Here is a 20,508-nt window from a genome sequence, read left to right as displayed (position 1 = left end):
AGTTCCAGGCAACTACATGGACAGAAGTTCTCAGTCGGCGGACAGGTTCGTTCCCGACAGAAGAACTGGCCGGGGACGGAATAATAGGTCATTGTAGGACAAAGAGGTATCAGGTTCCACATATCCCAAACCGTCTGAGTATAATTTCAATGTCAGCATGGTAGATTTAGTATCGGCGATGAGGAACATTAAGGAAGCACGGTTCCCAGGGCCAATGAGGTTTGATCCCAGCCAAAGTGCTCCTAATCTATAGTGTGAGTATCATGGGACTAACGCCCATCAGACTGGGGACATCTGACATATGCGTGAGGAGGTGGCGACGTTGTTGAAATATGGCCATCTCAGAGAATTCTTAAGCGACTGGGCCAAAATTAATTATGGCCGCAACCGAGATAACTTAGAGCTCTCGAAGATAGGTGAAGACCCTCCCAGACAAACCATCAACATGATATTCAGAGGAAACGAGATCAACGATTTGACTTTCTTGGTAGCAAAAAAGTCAAAGATGTTAGTGACTCATGGAAAGAGACTCTGAGAAGACACCAATGGACTCTTACTACCGCACAGTGATGTCCTCGTAATTTCTCTTAATATTTTAGATTTTAAAATTAAACGTGTTTTGGTGGACCCAGAAAGTTCAACCAATATCATTCAATGGAGAGTGCTGGAGCAAGCCAAGCTAACTGGAAGAATCATTCCGGCCACAAAGCTCCTCGTTGGGTTCAATAGCAACTGTGACAACCCGAGTGGAGATCCTCCTACCCACAAATGCTGAAGGGGTCATAAAGACCACCTTGTTTGAAGTAGTAGACGGCGACATGGGCTACAATATAATTCTTGGTAGGCCATGACTATACGAGATGAAGGTTGTGCCGTCAACATACCATCAACTTTTGAAATTCCCAACTCCATAGGGAATCAAACAAATAAGGGGAGATCAACCGGCGTAAAGGGAAATGAATGTGATCTTAGTCCCCAACAGTAAAGGGAAGGAACACGCGGCATAGTAATTACAGGAGCCAATGCCCCCTCCTGAATCAAGCGAAGATGACAAAGGGGAGAGCCATTGGAATTCTATCAGGTACCAAGGTATTTCCAGGTACCGTAATAAATGGACGCAACCAAATCCACGGCGGAAAAGCTCGAACATGTGGCATTGTTCGAAAAGTTCCTAGAAAGGAAGTTCCACCTGGGGATATGATTAAACCCCGAGCACATGTCAGAATTTATAGAATTTCATAAAACTAACGTTAATTATTTTTCATGGTTGTACGCAGATATGACAGCTATCCCGCTAGAAGTGGTTGTGCTCACGTGAATCCTGGATCCCAACATCCCTCCGGTAAGGCAAAATAAGTGTCCTATCACGGAGGTCAGAAACAGGTTTGTTAAAGAAGAGGTAACTCAATTGCTTGATATCGGTTCAATCCGGGAGGTAAAGTATCCCAATTGGCTAGCTAACGTAGTAGTACTTCCAAATAAGAATAATAAATTTCGTATGTGCATAGATTATAAGGATCTAAATAAGGCGTTCCCAAAAGACTCGTTCACATTGCCAAACATTGATCAAATGATCGATGCAATGGTCGGGCACGATTCGATGAGTTTCCTTGGCGCTTAAATGATCAAAATAAACCTGGAAGATCAGGAAAAGACTTTGTTCATAACAAACTTTGGCACATATTGCTACAATGTGATGCCTTTCACGCTTAAGAACGTCGGAGCCACCTATCAGAGGCTCGTGAACAAAATGTTCAAAAAGCAAATAGGGAAAATGATGAAAGTTTACATAGATGATATGTTGGTTAAGTCTTTGAATGCAGGTGACCATCTGAAACACCTCCAAGAAATTTTTGACATCCTAAGGAAGCACAACATGAAGCTTAACCCCGAAAAGTGTGCATTCGGAGTTAGCTCCGGTAAATTCTTGAGTTTCTTGGTGTCACAAAGGGGGATTGAAGTCAATCCCGATAAAATTAAATCCATTGAGGATATTCCCGGTCAACTGACAATTGTGAAAGAAGTCCAAAGGTTAACTGGAAGACTGGCCGCTCTAAGCAGGTTCATTTCCCGGTCTTCAGAAAAATACCATCACTTCTTCTCACTTCTGAAGAAGAAGAACAACTTCGAATGGACTCCGTAATGCTAACAGGCCCTAAAAGACCTGTAAAGGTATTTATCAAGCCCTCTGCTTCTATCAAATCCTGAGAAAGGTGAGCAGTTGCTAATTTATTTAGCGATCTCGGAGGTAGAGGTAAGTGTCGTTCTAACCCAAGAAGACGAAGGTGCGCAATATCCTATCTATTATGTTAGCAAAATTTTAACGGGAGTGGAAATTGGTTATCCGCACCTCAAAAAATTGGCCTTATCTCTCGTAGTCGCTGCTCAAAATCTTAAGCCTTACTTTCAATGCCAGTTGATAGCCGTGGTGACAACTTTTTCCCTGCGGAATATTCTTCACAAACCTGAACTGTCAGGTCAACTGGCCAAATGGGCAGTCAAAATGAGTGAATTTCACATAGAGTATAAACCTAGGACTGTGATCAAATCACAAGTTTTGGCCGACTTTATAGCCGATTTCAATTCCGGACTACTGCCTTTAGACACCAAAGAAGCGGTGACGGTGTCGGAAATGACATCAGGAGTTTGGACCTTGTTCACGAACGGAGCCTCCAACGTGAAAGGGTCTGTGCTTGGGGTAGTATTAATTATGTCCTCAGGAGAAACCCTAAGGTAAGGCATAAAAAATGTTCCCTTGACTACCAATGAAGCCAAGTATGAGGCTTTGATTGTAAGACTTGAACTGGCCCGTGGACTAGACTCCGAGGTCATTAGAATCAAATGCGATTCAGAACTGGTGGTGAATCAGGTATATGGGATCTTCGACACCAAAGAGGAGTGAATGCAACAATATGTGGTGAAAGTTCAAGCTCTGCTTGCATGGTTCAGGGAATGGTCAATCACCCACATCCTGAGAGAAGGAAATGCAGAAGCAGATGTATTGGCCAATCTAGGCTCGTCCATGGAAATGAAAGGATAAGATTTTGATACGTTCGTACAGCTCATGCATTTGGTATTGGATGTGGATGGTTATTATGAAGTAAATAGAACCAACTTGGTCTGGGACTAGAGAAATGAAATCATCGACTACCTTGAGCACGGTAAACTGCTCGAAGACCCGAAGGCAGCTCGAGCACTCCATACCAAAGAAACTCATTATAGCTTCTGGGGAGGACAGTTGTATAGAAGGTCGTTTCAAGGCCCATTAGCCCGATGCTTAGGCGCCTACGAAGTTAACTACGTCATGAGAGAGGTTCACGAAGGAATCTGTGAAAATCATTCAGGTGCAGACTCGTTGGTGTTAAAATTAGTCAGGGCAGGATATTACTAGCCCGGGATGGAACAAGATGCTAGCGCACTCATTAGGAAGTGTGACAAGTGCCAACGACATGTGTCGTTAGTGCACCAACCAGCAGAGCTGCTGCACTCGGTATTATCCCCGTGGCCATTCATGAAATGGGGGATAAACATAGTCGGTCCACTGCCACCGGCTCCTAGTAAGGTAAGGTTTCTTTTGATTTTAATTGATTATTTCTCTAAGTGTGTTGAAGAAGTACCTTATCAGAAAATCGGTGAGTGCGAAGTGGTCAATTTCATGTGGGAGAACATAATTTGCTGATTAGGGATACCAAAGGAGATTCCCTGCGACAACGGGCCGCAATTCATAGGCGCGTACAAAATTTCTTGAAGACTTGAAATTAAAAAAAATCACATCTTCACAATACCATCCAAGTGAAAATGGCTAAGTAGAATCGACAAATAAGGTGATTATTCAAAACCTCAAAAGAGATTGGAAGCGGCCAAAGGCAACTAGCCCAAAGAGCTACCGGGAGTGCTATGGGCATATCGGACAACGACTAAGTCAAGTACGAAAAACACATATTTTTCTCTCGTGTACGGAGCAGAAGCTCTAATTCCGGTGGAAGTAAGAGAACCTACCTTAAGGTACTTCCGGGCAGACGAAAAAATAAACAACGAAGCATTGCTAGTCAAACTGTAGTTTCTTGACGAATGCAGGGACTTAGCGCACATAAGGATGGTGGCCCAAAAATAAAGAATTGAAAGGTACTATAATTGAAGGGCCAATCTCCGCTACTTCAAAGCGGGAGACTTGGTTTTAAGAAAGGTGACTCGGAACACCCGAGAGCTCAACACAAGAAAGTTGGGTCCGACATAGGAAGGCCCCTACCGGATTTCAGCTATCACTAGGAAATGATCATATGAAATAGAAAACCAAAATGGAGTCAAGTTTCCAAGCAACTGGAACGTAACTCACCTCAAAAGGTATTATTGCTGATAAGCACCACCTATACTGAAAGTATGTGCTACACTCTTTTTCCTTTCGTCTAGTTTTTGTCCAATTGGATTTTTCTGGCAAGGTTTTAAACGAGGCAGCGACGGAAAGCATATTACGAAGAAAGTGTCATCGGAAGAAATAAGACATTTAAATGACAAGGCATAAAAGTGACAAGCCACTAGGGATGGTTAGATAGTCTTTGGCTCGATAGCAAAGTTCCTAACGGGAAAGGAAGCTTGCTATCAGAACAAAAGCTAATCGACCATTCACTAGTGCTACTCCCCTACAAGACACTGAGGTGGTTAGATAATCTTTGTCTCGGTAGCAATGTTTCTAATGGGAAACGAAGCTTGCTATCGGACCAAAGATTCCCCAACCATTCACTAGTGGAATCCTCAAAGGAGCAATATTTTCAGTGTTCCAATTTGCATTCTTCGCATCCGAACACTGGGGGTAATTATATAAGAATACTACAACATGATTGCCATAGAAATTGGGACTATAAAATCCGAAAACCAAAATGTCTCATCGGAACCGGGGACTGCACAGCCAGCCTCGTAGAAACAAGTTGCCATATGTAATGGAAATTTCTTTTTTAACAAAAAAATGAATTCTTATGTACTTTTAAAGATAGAAGGAATAAAATAAAGTCCTTTTATTCTTATCTTGTTTCATGTCCAAACAATGAATTGATTTTATCATTTGAAAGTAAATCAAGTACTTCAAATTCTAGTGATGTAATGAACAAGATATGTCCTCTTCAAGAGCACTGTAAACATAATAGGGCCCTCTCTTGTGAAACCCTCACAGTAAAGGGTTAGTTCCGGAAATGTTTATGCCCGAAACCGAAATTCTATCGGGGAAAAATACAGCCGAAGTCTTGCAAAATTCAACGTAAAAAAGTAAACCTTTTCGCAAGCTTAAACAAAAGGCACTTTTATTTATCAAATGTGCCAAGTAGCACCAGTACAAAAATATGAAAAGAAAACAACAAAGGAAAAGAAAGCAAAAAACTAAGCTATATCGCCCCAGAACTTGGGGGAAGAGAAGCATTTGTGCCCCCAGGAGAAGTAGGCGGATCTATCGTAGGCTCAGAATATTGGACTTCATAATCATCATCTTCAAGTTCCTCCTCAGCTCCCAAGAACTCGAAACCGAAACCATAAGAGTCAGTTGCATCAGGCTGAGCCGGGGGGCGTCTTCGAGCGGTTGACTCCAGCTCTCGGGCCTTTGTGATTTAGGCATCAATATCAATGACGCCCGCTTTGGCCTCTTCCATGGTTTTTATCCTTATGCTATATATAGAATGTGTTTTCTCAATAATGAGGGAACCTGCTCGGTGCTGAAGTTTTGATTTAAGCCGATCAACCTCAGTCGAAAGCCAATCCCGCTCGGACCTCGTTTCCCTAAGGCTAAGATCAAGGTTAAGATCAAGGCTAAGATCAAGGTCACGGATAGTGGTTATATGAACCTTATTGTCCCTCATATATTTATCCTTCATATGGGCACACTTCTCTTCAGCAGCAATAGCAGCCTCTTCAGCTTTAGAGTTTAAGGCTACTTCTAAGTTATTCAATTTCTCAGTAGAGGCAGTCTCGTGCTCGGTAGCAGCAAGCACAGCATTTTGGACCTCAAACCATTTAACCTTGGATTCTTGAAACTGTACATTTAAATGAGAGGATTCTTGGATGAGGACCATCACTTCCTGCTCACATTGCTGCAACCGAGCCTCCAAATCACCGGCTTCAGCAGCTTATGCTTCCAACAAGGGGAGGCGAGCATCAACTTGGTCCTTCTCGGCCAACAACTGATCCCGCTCAGACGTCAGCTTTTATTTATCAAGGATCAACTTCAGTAGGACCTCGGAAGCAAGAAAATTGGTATGCAAAGCAAAAACCCGAGTTAGAAATCATGTCATAGCAAGTCAAGAGAAAACAGACAGTAAAAAAGAACGAGTACCATACTGTTGCAGCGTTGTGCATGGCATTATTTATCATACACTCTCCCGAAAGAGAGTGTATTTTCTTCTTGTCTTTCTCTAAATCCAGCGGCTTCAGGTAATTGATAAGTTCCATCGGCCGGGACAATAGATGGCACTCAGTAGATACCAAGAGGGAGACGTTCCTCCTCCTCTGGGAATCTGCAGAAGGGGGAGAATAGTTGTGCCCCAAATTCCCATGGTCTGGGGGACAGGGGAGGAAGAACATCCTCCTCTCGGGTGTCTATGGCCAGTGGGGGTGATGTAGCAGTAGTTGGTGATAAAGGTATGGTCGGCGTGGAAGGAGATAAAGCTGATGGTGTTATGGGTTGAGAAGCAGTTGCGGCAAAGGCAGTGCTGGTTTTTGGTTGCTCACCAATCGAAGTCGGAAGAGGCCCGGTACTCAGCCTCATAGTACCGGGAGCAGCAACCGGGACTGGAAAGGGAGAATTGGCATTCTCCACCAAGTCAAACTCTCCCTAGAGCGCTTCGGCATCGTCCCCGGTTAGGGTTGTAAGCTCTTCAGATTGAGCATTATGTTGAGCTGATGAAGGTCGTTGTCTCCTTCGTAAGGAAACCCATTCATCACTAACTTCCCCATTATCGTCTATCACCACAGTAACTGTGGCTGACTCGGGTGCGGCTTTCTTCACCCTTTTATTCTTGCCCTCGGCCGAGGAAGAGCGTCGCCTTTTTGGTTGCGTGATCTCCAGGCGGGGACTCCGAGAGAAAGCACTTGCATCAGGAGTAGTACCGGAGGCACCAGTTCGGGTAAGAGCCTCCTTCAAAAACCTCGCAGCCTTTGTGGGATCGAACAAAACATCCTCCTTGGGGATGGAGACAGAACCGTGAGGCAGGTCTGAATCAAACAAAAAGGTAGGGTTATCTAGTTTCTTATATACAAAGATAAAATGAGGGTCAATTTTATGAGTCAATTTACCGTGATTCTTGGCCCTCCACCCGTACTTGGGAGCCAATTCCTTCCACCGGCGAGTCTCAGGCGTGGTAATATCCAGAATTTTCTAAACCTACTGGTCCAAGCCTTCAACCCTTTGTGGTGTCCACATAGTTGATGAAATAATAAAAAGAAAAGAATCAGCAACATGAAACAAACTTTTTCAGAGAAAAGACAGATTTTGAACTTACGTGTATGAGTCCGAGACTCGGGGAAAGATAGAGTTGTTGCCGGGATGATATCCCTGGTGGTAACAACAACAAACCGCTTCATCCATCCATGATCGTTGTCATCATCCATGCTAGTGAGAAAATCATAGTGGCCACGTTTGCTGAAATATATTACTCCCCCACGAAAAATCTTGGGGGAGTAGAGATTCATCATGTGAGCCAAGGTGAACTCCTCCTTCATTTTCTGGCACATCCACTGTTCGCCATACAAAAGGGCCCACCTGTTCCAAGAAAACCTGGTATTTGTGGCACAATTCCAAAATCACGAGGTCAATCCCCCCTCTCAAAGAAAACGCATCCAAAGTAAATAGGTATGTATAAACGTACATGAGGCCCTTCTTGGAGAAGGTTACCCGCTCTACCAGTTCGGGAGCAATGATGTTCAAATCATGGCAATCATAATCCTCCTTCACAATAGGAATGTTAGAAGGGCGGATGGAAGAAGGGTATATGCCAATAGCCCATGTACGAGAGAACTTGTAGAAGGAAACTTCTCTTCAAAGTCCTTGGTTGTGTTGAGTCTTCTCGAAATTATGGTGCTCACCGTAGGGAGGTCAGCATCGACGACGTTTTCTTTGTTTTTTAGGGAATCTGAGTTCTTTGAAGAAAAAGCCATGATCAGCAAGAAGGTAATAAGAGTTCTTTAAAGAAGAAGATTGAAGAAAAGTGAAAGCAAGAAAGAGTTGAATGCAAAGAAGTTGAGAGAGTTTGTAGAACTGTGAAGTGTAAAAGAAGAAGAATGAGACGTATAGTAAAGAAATAGGCGGCTAAAATTATGGCCATGATTACCTCGAGAAACGGCAAAAATATTACTAAGTCATGGAGTGACACGTGTTCGAGGTATTAAATACAAAGAGATGTGTGTCTGATCAAGCATCAGATACTTTTCAGAAGGGTTCATAGAACATCCCGCCAAGAATGGAATCTACACCAACTTCCCGGTGACATAAAGATGTGTCACCAGAAAGTAGGGAGACTGTCTCTATATGGTAAAATAGGTTCATATTAAATACTCGAATAATAGAATGACACGTGAAATCGGAGACAGACAGAAGAAAAGGCTAATGGAAACAAAGACTGAGGACAACAGCTTCGGTTGGCACCGGGTAGACCCCAAAGGGAACATTATCAACGAGGGCAAACAAATATTTGCCACTGGATGACATTCAATGGAGACTATTCCTCAATATTAAATACGCATCCGTTACAGAGAATTTTGGCATTCATGGCATGTCGTTACATATTCATCAATGACCCCCATTATTGTCATTTAAGAGGGGCTTGATCTTAGGACCTTGTTCCCTAGGTATAGCTATAAATAGTGACTTCAACAGCCATTGTAAGAACACGAAAATTCTGACAAACTTATGCTACACATTATTCTAAGCTCAATAATACTTTATTTTTTGTCTATCAATATTCTTATTGATGCCTTCGGAAGCCTTGCTCCCGGAATCAAGTTGTCTGTTGTCTTATCTTGATTTCAATGCTAAGTCTTGCATTCTATTTAATTTATTTATCATTCTGGGATCAAATCGATTCGCTTATCTATAAGCCACACTATAAATTCAATTATACTGTTTTACGGGTAAATATCAATAGAGAGCATATATGATATACTATAATTATAATATGCATTTCGATCAGGTATCAATATTTATTTTTTTTAATATGCACCTAATACAATACCTAATAGGCTAATACTATAATTTTTAAAATCGTAAATCAAACATCATATCAAATACCAAAATTTTCTATTTGGTAAGGTAATCAATAATTACCAAATTATGCATGATCCTACTTGTTAGTGATAATAATTTGTTTCTAACTTTTTATGCATGATCCTACTTGTTAGTGATAATAATTTGTTTCTAACTTATTATGCAGTATTATTTATAATAAGGTTATCATGAATTCCTTTTTAAAAAAAATTCGAAAAGAGTTGTACTAATGTACTTGAATTACTTTTTATTAATATGATATGAATTTTGTTTTCTTAATAAGAAGATGTTATAGCGATTTGCCGATTTGTTCGTTCATTTCGGTGGCACCACTTTTTAAAGATATCGTGTACACCTCTTTCTGTCTCATGATTGAGAAGGCATTATTAGTCAAAAAGTTATAACAAAATTTTACTAAAATTCAACATTATATCTTGTTTAGTCGTTCACTTCGCAAGCAACTTTGCTCGTTTGCACTTTTTGACTTATTAGTTCAAAAAGACAAGGGCAACTAATTGATTAAGTCCTGAGTTAAATGATAAAGGTGTCCAAGAGATTTTAAGCCTAATATTATATTATCCCTCATGCTTAGATTTAAAGTTTAACTCTGATTATTTTTTATAATGACGGTGTCCGGACCAATAAATACTTTAGTGCTTCTTCAAAATACTATTGAATGGCTCTGGAAAAAAAATCCTCTTAGTAATTATATAACTCTAAAGTTCTTTTGAAATTTACATGTTATTAAAAATGGGTAAAAATCATTTATACCCTGAATTGTGCTTTAAAAATCAAAATCCCTCCTCTGTGTTGAACAATTGTCATTCTTCCCCTCTTTTCTCAATTGACTTTTTAAAATGCCTATTTTAATCTCTATATTATTAGCATTTATCTCTTTCTATTTTTTACTTTTTTACCTTTTTAGTATCATGATAATTTTTCTTTTCTAATATCTACGCAATGAACTTACCTATGTAATAAAACTTCATTTTCAAATGAAAAAAATAAAATGATAATCAAGAATATAATAAAATGATGTTGAATAATGAAAAGGATGAGTAGAATAATATTAAATGCAATAATTTTCTCTTATAAATAATTTTATTAATATCTATCAAATTTTATAATCTATTTATGCAATCAAGAATAAAAAATATTGAGGAACTTATAAACATATAGTCAATGCAGGTAATAAAATTTTTATAATTATTAAAAATAAAGGCAGATTTTATAACAGACTTCTAAAAGATTATCTATTTATGACTGAAAAAACGTAATATATACTTAATGCCCATTGTATTAAAATTAAAGTCACAAAAGTATAGTAGATTTTGTGATAAATGTATAAAAGGACTATTCTACTTATAGTTTTAATAAATTTAATTTATCACATACAATAAGATATAACATAATTCAAATTATAGGTAAAATCATAAAAAATAATTTATAAAATGAAAAAGAGTATTACATAGAGGAGGAAATTGAAAACGATAAAAGGCAAAATAGATATTGTGTAAGATAAGGGGGAGGGGGCAGAATGACAATTATTCAAAGTTGAGGGGATATTAAATTTTATGACAAATTTGAGGGATATAAATGATTTTCGCAATTGTGTTTTTTCATTCCAATTTATGTGATATAGTTTGACTGGACACGAAATTTAAGAACGAAAGACTTTTGAAATATGTGGTATAAAACAAGACAAGCCATGAATATTTTTTTTGGCTATAAATTATTTTATTAAAGATAAAATAAGAAGTATGAATTTTGTTTTCAAAATGTAAAATGATTTTATTCGTTTCGCGACGGACTATAAAGAAAGTGCATAATATAAACAAGAACATAGAGACTAATTCGTTTTCACTGTTTGATGTTATAATACAAGATCTTACTCTAATTTTGCTGATCGCATCAAGTCATATGAAACATTGAACTGAGACAAGAAACAAGTTAAGCATCAGTTTAGAAGAACTTGAGTCTGTTCTACTCAAAACTAGTTGTGGATGTATAAGAACATAATCATACTTATAACATTTTGGAATAATCTCTTCCAATATTCAAATGTCCCAAAAAGACACTTTCTAGTGTCTACGCCCTCAGTTTTTGACCATACTTCTACAGTATTCAACTTTGGAATATTGAAAGTATAAAGCTCTCTTGAATTGGCCGAAAACAGGGGCCTTCATTTCTTATAACTTTGGCAACTTTCATCATTCAATCTTTTAGTGGTACTATGCTTTCAGCTGAAATATTGCGATTTATATTATTGCAAGGTGTATCAACATAGACTATTACTTTTTTAGGTTTGTACAGGAAGAAAGAAGAATATTTATAACATTTTTGTACCCATTTATTTACAACCTCATTTTCATCTTCTTTCTTTTTTTTAATCTCAACCAACTGTAGATTTATTCTTAAAATTAAATGTTGACACTTGAAATTCAATACCATGTCCATAAATAAATCGCTAATAAGAATTTTTATGAAATAAAATCCTCCTATTAAGAAAGACTTCGACACACTAGCAGATGTCATCTAGTTGGCTTACTAGCAATGTATGTACCTAATTCGGAATTTATTCTTAATATTTCTATTTCTGTATAAAAAAAGGCTATACAATTTCCCCGCCCATTTTTCTTTCTTTTATTAAGTGCTTGTAAGTTGTAATCATATTGGTGGCCACACTTTTTGACTTTCTATGTTTTCATTTTTTTTATCTTCTCAAGTGAATTTCAACTCTTGGTCTTTACTTTTTTTACAGAGTGATGATGATAAAAGAAAAGTGACATCTTTTTTATAAACGGAGGATTCAACATCATAGGTAGCAGTAGCATTGCCCCACTTTATACTGAAATACAAATAACAAAATAAATAGTTAAGGTTCCCAGAGACTTGTCCTCTATTAGAATATTTAGAGACTTATCCTCTATTAGAATATTTTGACTGATGACATCTCAAAGTAGCAAGCTAGGCTTCAATGGCATATTTCCTCCTTTAACTCTGATTCTTATACTCCTTTATGCTCATTGTCAGATTTAACCTTCTCAAATGCTCACACAATTCCCTTCCAAAAGCATAAAAGATTAAAAGGATTAGAAGAAAAGGAAACAGAGAGCTGATACAATTAAAGCACGGAGATGTTTGGCATAAACAACATTTCATTATTTGCAAATACTGAACTTCAATGCTGGTAAATTTTTTAAAAATTTGTGAAGAGTATCTAAAGTGAAATAGCAAAGACAGCATACAAAATCAGATGTAGTAATCTTTCACAAAATGATGTGAAATTATGGAGGTAGAAATATGATCCAGAATAACTTTAGACTAGACAAATTTGATGAGAGGATACAGGAGCCGTAAGAACCACTTTCGATCAATCTGCAAAGACATAGCATACTGGCTCTGGCGAACGACAAAAAAAAACCTTCCAAAGCACATGAAATGTGTCACTTATGAGAAAATCTGGCAACTTAAGAACATGTCTTTTAACTGGAATCTACCTTGCCTTATGCCAGAAAAATCATGGGAGAATTTTTTTCCGTCGACGTGGGGTCTCTCTCTTGACAAACATCTTCTCGAACTCATCAAGGGGTCGGCTGGATCCATCAGGTTGGCTAACGAACTTCCAGCCACCACCATTCCCACGCTTGCCACGAGATCCTAGCATCTCAACAGTGAAATTCCAGCCATTTGAAGGACGCCTGCGGCTATACTTGTGGCATTTCACTTTATTTGCCATCTAAAACCAAAGCAAAACCATGTAACCCAGAGTTAGTAAAACAGAATAACAGTACACATAACAGATCAAAACCTTAAACATCATTACGGTTACAACTTATTGTTTCATTTGGTTCCTTAGACATGCTAACCTTCATCTTGTTGAAGTTCATCCTTTGGACAAACTCTTGATACAGCATCTCATCTTCCTTCATTGATATCTCATAGTGCACCTCATCAGGATCCCTGGTAGTCCCATCCCAACCCTCAGGCATGACCTTGAAGTCAGGTTTATAAGGAAGAGTTGCAACATGAAATTCCCTGTCATGAGAATTGAAAAATCTGCACAACAAGGAAGATAATTATTGCCATCACAGGTTTGGTTAATAAAGTGATCATTTTCATAACAGTGTCCAGGCGACCAGCACAAACATATCGCTAAATTATCACAAGCATGCCCGTGCTGAGCACGGGGCCAACAGTAGGGCTTTCACCATGATATTGCTGAAGGTAAAGATGCCATGAGAAAATGAAGCAGAATTATAAAGTATTTTTCAAGATAGATAAAGTTGAACATTGCTAGAGAAGATCTATAGTAAAAATTCTTGAGATAACATAAAACTACAATACAAAGAGGTTACACCTATCACTCACCACAACATCTCAAGGCAAAGCTGCTGCATTCAAATGAGGTCAGTTAATACAGTATTTTTCAGAATAAATAAAGTAAAACACAGCTTGACAAGACGGATAACAAGTACGAATACATACCACTGGTCTTCATGAGTGGAACAATATAAGTTGTTTTAGCAACAGGATCACTAGAGTACATACACATTGCCTCTTAGAAGGATAAACTTACCCAAACAAATGCATTACAAGCATTTTATACTAAAGATGTGCATACATTACAAGTTCCCGCATAACAACTTCCACTGTATAAGTTTATTTCCTCACCTAAGCTACAAAATAACAATGACAGGATATATGATTGTAGGTTCCACTTTCTTGACCGTCCATATTATACATCTTACAAGTATCATATAGCTTGTGTCCGATAAAAGTTGTGAGAGAAGCGATGTTGCATAACAGTTTGACAATGAAGTCTTTAACCACATCCGTTAAACTTTAAATTCTTCGAAGTAAGTTTGGTGGATTTTCCGTGTTTTATTTAGCTTCCGGACACGTACCTGCTAGGCTGGTCCTAAACAATTCCTTCATAGTGGCATAAATAAAATTTAATCAGGTAATAATGAGAATGTGTGTGTTTATCCATCCAGCAAAAAAAGAACCACGAACATGAACAATCAAATCCAATAACAGTTATGAATCTAGAGTGATGATTCGCTATGGAAAAACAAAAAGTAGAGCAAGGTCCATGGTCTACTTGAAGTTGAGACGCTCCTAACAACCTTTTTGTCTTAAAAAAAGTATAAAGACAAGTTGTCTGTAATATGCTTCGACAAGTGGCTAAAACAAGCTGACACATAGTAAAATTGACTATTAGGACTAGTAAAATTGACTTATAGGACTAGACAGGTAGTACTTTAAATACTGATACTAAAGTGAGAACTTAGAGTGGATATAAAAGATCAGAAGCTTTTTTTAGTGTCTCTACTAAGTACTAACTATTAATTGGCTGCACACTTTCCCAAGCCCAAACAATTTCCTCCACAGCAGGCCTTATAATTTGTCTCAAAATCTTTTGGTACTCCACCGTATCACCATATGATCTTTTCAGCTCAACCAAGTTTGAAGGACAGAGTAATTTCAAATATTTCGCATCAATGGACCATTCAATACCTCTAATTTTATAAATCCAGCTTCTTTCTTCACTACTTCCAGCTTTAGCTTCGGGCATACTACCTCAAGTTAGGACATGATAGAAGAGGAAGGGTTCACTGAAGTGAGCTTGCACTTCCTCCTCCTAATCCTTTCCTATGAACAAAGCAGACAAGTCAAACCCACTTAAAAAAGAGATGATGTCAAATGCATTTAGATTTGTAGGTTTTCGCAAAGTCTAGTTTCGAGGCATAGGAAGAGATACTGTTATTTGTAATGGCTCCGATAATAGCATTGGCATCTAAGCTAAACCTTTACTTCTCTTCTAATTCAGTTCCCGCATTGCTTGAATCCAACCTTTTTCTTAAACCAGGAGCTTTTATTTATTTTCTCAATGGAAATCCTTGTATGAGGTTTGGGTCAAGGATCCTAGAAAGGAATTTCCGCACTTCTAGTGGGAACCGATTAGGGCATTTGAACTCAGCCCTCCTGATCTTCCTACACAGCTCCATAAGATTTGAGTCATGGAATGGGAGATAACCTGCCAACAAGACAAATAAGATCACCCCATAAAACCAGATGTCAGCTTTGGCACCACCATATCCTTTTCTGCTAATCACATCAGGTACAACATAAGCTGGGGCTCCGCAAGTTGTGTGGAGTAAGCCCTCCATATATATACACACACATAAGTCTTGCTAACACACCACATGAAGGTAGTATGTTAGCAATGTACCTATTTTTGAGCTCACCAAATAACTTATTATTTAATGCCAACACATTAAATGCAGGGACCTTTTTGTCCTTTCGACCACATACCCCATTTCTTCTCTACAATTTTCACTCCTCACCCCCATTTCTTCTCCCCAATGCCTCCGACACAAAGCTCCTCAGAATCCTCTTTCCTTGATTAAACGAGCAGTCTATTATGGGTGGCTATCATTACATTACGTTCAACCATAATGGCAAAAACAAAAGCCTTTTTGCCATTGCTCATTACTGCTAGTCTGCTACTTTTCTCAAAGCTATTCCTTTCTCCTAATATAATTCTTCATTTTTGAAATCTGAGGTCGCCTCCATTAGAGCTCCCTGACCTCTTTCCTCTTAAGAATGTGTTGCTTCTTGCTAAAAAGTTTACCTATGATTTTTTTGTTTCTGCTAACTAATTAATGGATTCGATAGTTGAAGAAATTGTAGTTATGGAAAAATTCCTCAAAATCAAATGAGAAATTCCATAGCCAGCTTCGGACAAGAACTTTTCTACACGGAGGAAATCGGAGACGAGTTTGGGAATTATAGAGGGAAAATAGAGAATTTCGGGTGAAAGACAAAAAAGTCCCTGTTTTGATGATTAGCTGGTAACGGTATTTTGGTGAACTAAAAAATGGGTACATTGCTAACATACTACCTTCATGTAGTAGGTTAGCAAGACCCATATTTATATAGGTCTTATATATAGGTAATGATAAAAGTACATCCAGATATGGAAATATCGTCAAAATCCATGACTACATTGGACAATCCGATGGGAGACATGTTTGAGAGGATTGCAGCAGCAGCAACGTTGTCAAAGTCCATACAACAGACACTGTTGTAGTCAAACAAGATTCAGGGTGCTGTGAAATGGTCTTACCAGGAGTACTAGGGACTAAAGCTGTAATTAGTAATGTTACTAGTGTTGCTAAGATAAGTTCAAGACTATTTTGTTACTTCAAACTATTTCTCACCAATCTCATTGTCACATCGTGGCCAGCCATTAATTATGTCACATATACCTGTTGGAAATATAACGAAAACATGCTCTTTTAATATTCTGAATGCCCTTAAAGAAACACGTAACAGAATTATATAGATATAGCCACCAGCCGAACAGCCAGTGCCAAACACAACTACATAATCAGAATTCTAAAAGTTTTCAGCCCCAGCTTCACTCGATCAGCAATAAGCCACTACTGAAGCCAATTTGCATATACCATGGACTAACCAATCATATACAGCACTAATATAAATGCTGGTGTAACAAAACCACATTAAAAGTACTTTTTTATAAGGTAAAATTTTATTAAAAGGTACCAAGATGGTACAAATAAGGTACAAAAAAACAGATTAAACTTGGACAAAAGTAATATGTAACGACGAAATCTCGAATGATTTGGAGGAAATGACTTACTCTGGGCATGTATCAAGCAATAGCTCTACAGAGTCATCTAATGGACGTCCAAGCTTCTTCTCTTCCTCCTCCTCAAGTTCCTTCAGCCACAGAATTGCATGAACCCTCTGCCTCATGATCCTGTAATCTTTTGCTAAGCGCTCAACCGTATACAACGCTGGGTTCTCCTTATGCTTCTTGTACATTTCTGTCTTCTCTGAATCCTTCAAATAAGACCCCCTTGCACCTGGCTCCATTACCTGCTCCAATAACACCAAATTTTAATATTCCATCATAGTTGGGAAGGATACCTACCACTTCATACCCTTATTTCTTCATCGAGTTCTTAATGTTGTAATATAACCAACGACAGGAAATTTAATTTCTCCCTATCCCATTTTATAAGCTAATGAAAAGAGATTCCTTGACTATGATGACTACAGTTTTCAACACATATTCGAACACTTTTTAAGTTTGATTTGCAATATTATGACATGCAATTTCTTAATACGTTACTTTATTTTCAAAAGGAAGAGTATGTTTCCCCCAAAAAAGGTATTTAGGCAGGAGAGAATAATTACTAAGTATTCATTACGGTCTTTTCCCTTTTCCAAAGGCCATTATAGATCAGCATGCGACAGTGTACTTGGTTTGGTAACCGAAGTTAGTGTGGCCTGGTATAATGGCCTTTGGAACAGAGAGAGGTCATAATAAACACTTAGTAATTAATACTCTCTTCCTTTCAATTTACGTGACCCTATTTCCTTTTTAGTCGAATGAACCCATTCCTAATAAGAAAACTTTTAATTTTAGGATTCCAATATTACCTTACTGAGGAGCTTTTTTTTTTGATAATTAAGAATTTTTTATTCACCAAGTGAATATATACAAACCCACAGCTAAGCCATCTCAGCTTGCTGTCAATCAGTATCTCAAAACAAAAGAAACACTCTGCTAATCCTGTCTTAATAAGAGATAAGAAGCATACGTCCTACGGAGGATTTCTTCTTACCCTTCTACCTAAAATAGCAGAAGCACAAAATCAAATTGAATCTATCCAACTACTCTAAAAGACAGCTTTTGCAAAAAGCTCTTAGACACTACGGAAGGCTCTAATGTGACAGACACAAGCTATTTCCTTCGCTATGTTGTCTGCACTTCTTTCTTCTTTGTTGAAAACTCTGTTGTTTCTCTATTTACAAATTGAATGGATAAATTCAGTAGCCACCTGCTTGAGTACTTGAGCTCTAGTGGTTTTCCCCTTAGTCTTAAATGGTATCACATGTTTTACAAGTTTTAAAAGATTTCTAGCCACACAAATGTTATGGAATGTTTACAACCACAAGTTTCAAAAGTCTGCCTTTTTTCCGTTAACTTTGTGCACAGTCAAATAGGTTCACATAAATTGAAATGGAGGGAGTAATAAACTTCAAAATTAGCCCGTAATGGGAACAAAACAAATCTAGACCCTTAACAACATAACGAATTTCGGAAACAAAGCAAGTACCATACATTATATCTAATCAGTCTACACCATACATACTTCTAGAATTATCAATAGTCTGATTCAAGCTATAAGAGCTCACCTTACGTTTTGTATAGTTTCTAAGTATGCAAACTTAATACACAAAAAGATCAAGAAAACTAATTTTAGATCAACCCAAAATTAGACAATTCAACCCTATATGCTCAAACACCCATTCTAGTAAACAGTGGTAGATCCAAAAATCTTAACAAGGGGATTCAAAAAAATAAAAGAATGCCACACCTGGGTTTCCAACTTATGACCTTAAACAATTTTTGAAGCCCCTTTACCACTAATTTTAAAGCTCCTTATGTCAAGGGAGTTCAAAAACTCATGTTTAAAGTTACCTATTTGCGCAGCATAAGTTTCCAACATTCATTGAGCTTAGCTCACCACTGCTTTTAAGTAAAGCATAAACCTATAAATTCTAATCAGCCTACACTATACCTTACTCATACCAACATCGTTTCAATTAAAACTACAAACAATTTAAATCCAAAAAATAAAAGAATTAAAGAAAAAAATACTTTGACTTTTTAAAGCTCGCAGTGCAAAAAGTATTAACATAATCAAATTTTTGCAGTATCTTTTGTAACTAGCTTGAGCACACCTTGACTATTCCACTACTAAATACATGCTAGCTCCCACCAGCACAGATACGGGGTAACTCAGCCCACCAAGGCTTAGGCAAATTTATTACAGTATTTAATCAGTTAAGAGTGCCTTATCAAGTAATTGTCCACAGTAAACATGTATTGGTAACCTAAAAACTATGATACAAACCTGCCCTAACCAATTTTGTTAAAAAACAATTGACACTGCAATGTATATTGTAGTTAAATTAACAAAAGAAAACAAGGGCAGTATCTATTTGCAGTACTCAATCAGTTAAGAGTGCATTCTCAGGTAAGTGTCTAAACTAAACATGGGTTTATTAACTTCTAATTTATGCTAGTAACCTGCCCTAACCAATGTAGCTAACAAAAAAATCTTTACCCCGCAATGCATATTAATCAAATTTTAAAATAAGGAACTATTATTTGTGTGACCTGCTTCATCAAAACACTGATATCCTTCATCCTTTCATCCCATCCATCAACAAAAGCTTTCCCTTTTCGATTCTCGGCTTGAAGCTCCTTCACTTTATCCATTTCTTCATCAGTCCATCTAGCTGAACTGAACCCCCCAACAGATGGCCCGCCAGATCGTACATTTGTGGGGACGGGACCCGGACCCGAACCCATTTGTCGGCCCACAACTTCTCCATCAAAATGCTCCTTTGTTAAACCAGTAGACCATGAATTTGAACCCACATCCCAACCCAAATCTTCTGTAGATGATCCGGTGCCTCCGAAATTGGAACTCCAATCATTATTGCCAGTAGAAAAGGGTTTGATAAAGTTGAAGTTTTTTAAGGATTTAGGAAGTGGGTTTTGCGACAAGTTTGTTAAGATTCGTTGAAGAGCTCGCATTTCTGAATCCTGTTAAATAAAACCCTAAAGATGAACTCAGTGAGTTAACGAAGCTACTATATGGTAGTATTCTGTTTTTTAAGTGTTCAGGCGAGAGGAAGGAAGAAGTTAGAGAAGTGAAGGGTTTAAGGGATTCCCCTCATTATTTTACTTTTTCTTTTTTCTTTTTCACGATTGATTGGGTTTTTAAAAAAAGGTGGAGAAAGAAAAAAGACAGAAAATGATTTTATTTTTTCTTAAGGGGATCTATTATGTTTGGCGTAAATTCAAAATGGTCCATAATGTTATAAAATAAACACGGTAAGGCAAATAAACTGAAGACAATTATACAGAGAGATTGAAATATTATTCAACTTCAAACTCATGTTCATAATGAACTGAAAACTACTCTATTTATAGAAGAAAGGAAGCAGCTGCGAGGCTTTTCAAGAAGTAGTTGCAAGGCTTTTCTTTAGCTGCTTATAAGTTGTCTGCATGAGCTGCTTGCAACCTGCCTGTTTAATAAGAAGCTGCTGCAAATCATTTCATTGAGTTGCTTGCAACCTGCCTGCATAAGCTGTTTGTAGATAAATTTCAACAGAGTACTAAATGGATAATCTTCTTCAGGAAGATTATCTATAGC

General features: G+C 37.9%; 1 protein-coding gene across 2 annotated transcripts; it reads right to left on the bottom strand.

Moving 5' to 3' along the window:
• Positions 1-12,013: 12,013 nt before the first annotated feature.
• LOC107806744 (protein GAMETE CELL DEFECTIVE 1, mitochondrial) lies at positions 12,014-20,028 on the bottom strand. Of its 2 annotated transcripts, none has more exons than XM_016630970.2 (5): positions 19,464-20,028; positions 16,911-17,149; positions 13,111-13,300; positions 12,742-12,980; positions 12,014-12,305 (listed from the first exon to the last, which is right to left on the bottom strand). In XM_016630970.2, exons 1-4 carry the CDS (start codon positions 19,884-19,886, stop codon positions 12,762-12,764), a joined length of 1,071 nt encoding a protein of 356 aa, XP_016486456.1. In that variant the 5' UTR covers positions 19,887-20,028; the 3' UTR covers positions 12,014-12,305; positions 12,742-12,761. The 2 variants fall into 2 exon arrangements, with proteins under 2 accessions (XP_016486456.1, XP_075083977.1); XM_075227876.1 differs by lacking the exon at positions 12,014-12,305 and adding an exon at positions 12,430-12,665.
• Between the last annotated feature and the right edge of the window lie 480 nt (positions 20,029-20,508).

The sequence above is a fragment of the Nicotiana tabacum genome, chromosome 13 (genome assembly GCF_000715075.1).
Source record: "Nicotiana tabacum cultivar K326 chromosome 13, ASM71507v2, whole genome shotgun sequence".
In the NCBI taxonomy this organism is placed as follows: Eukaryota; Viridiplantae; Streptophyta; class Magnoliopsida; order Solanales; family Solanaceae; genus Nicotiana; species Nicotiana tabacum.
Note: the sequence above shows the minus strand (reverse complement) of the source record. Positions and strands in the feature narration are given on the sequence as shown.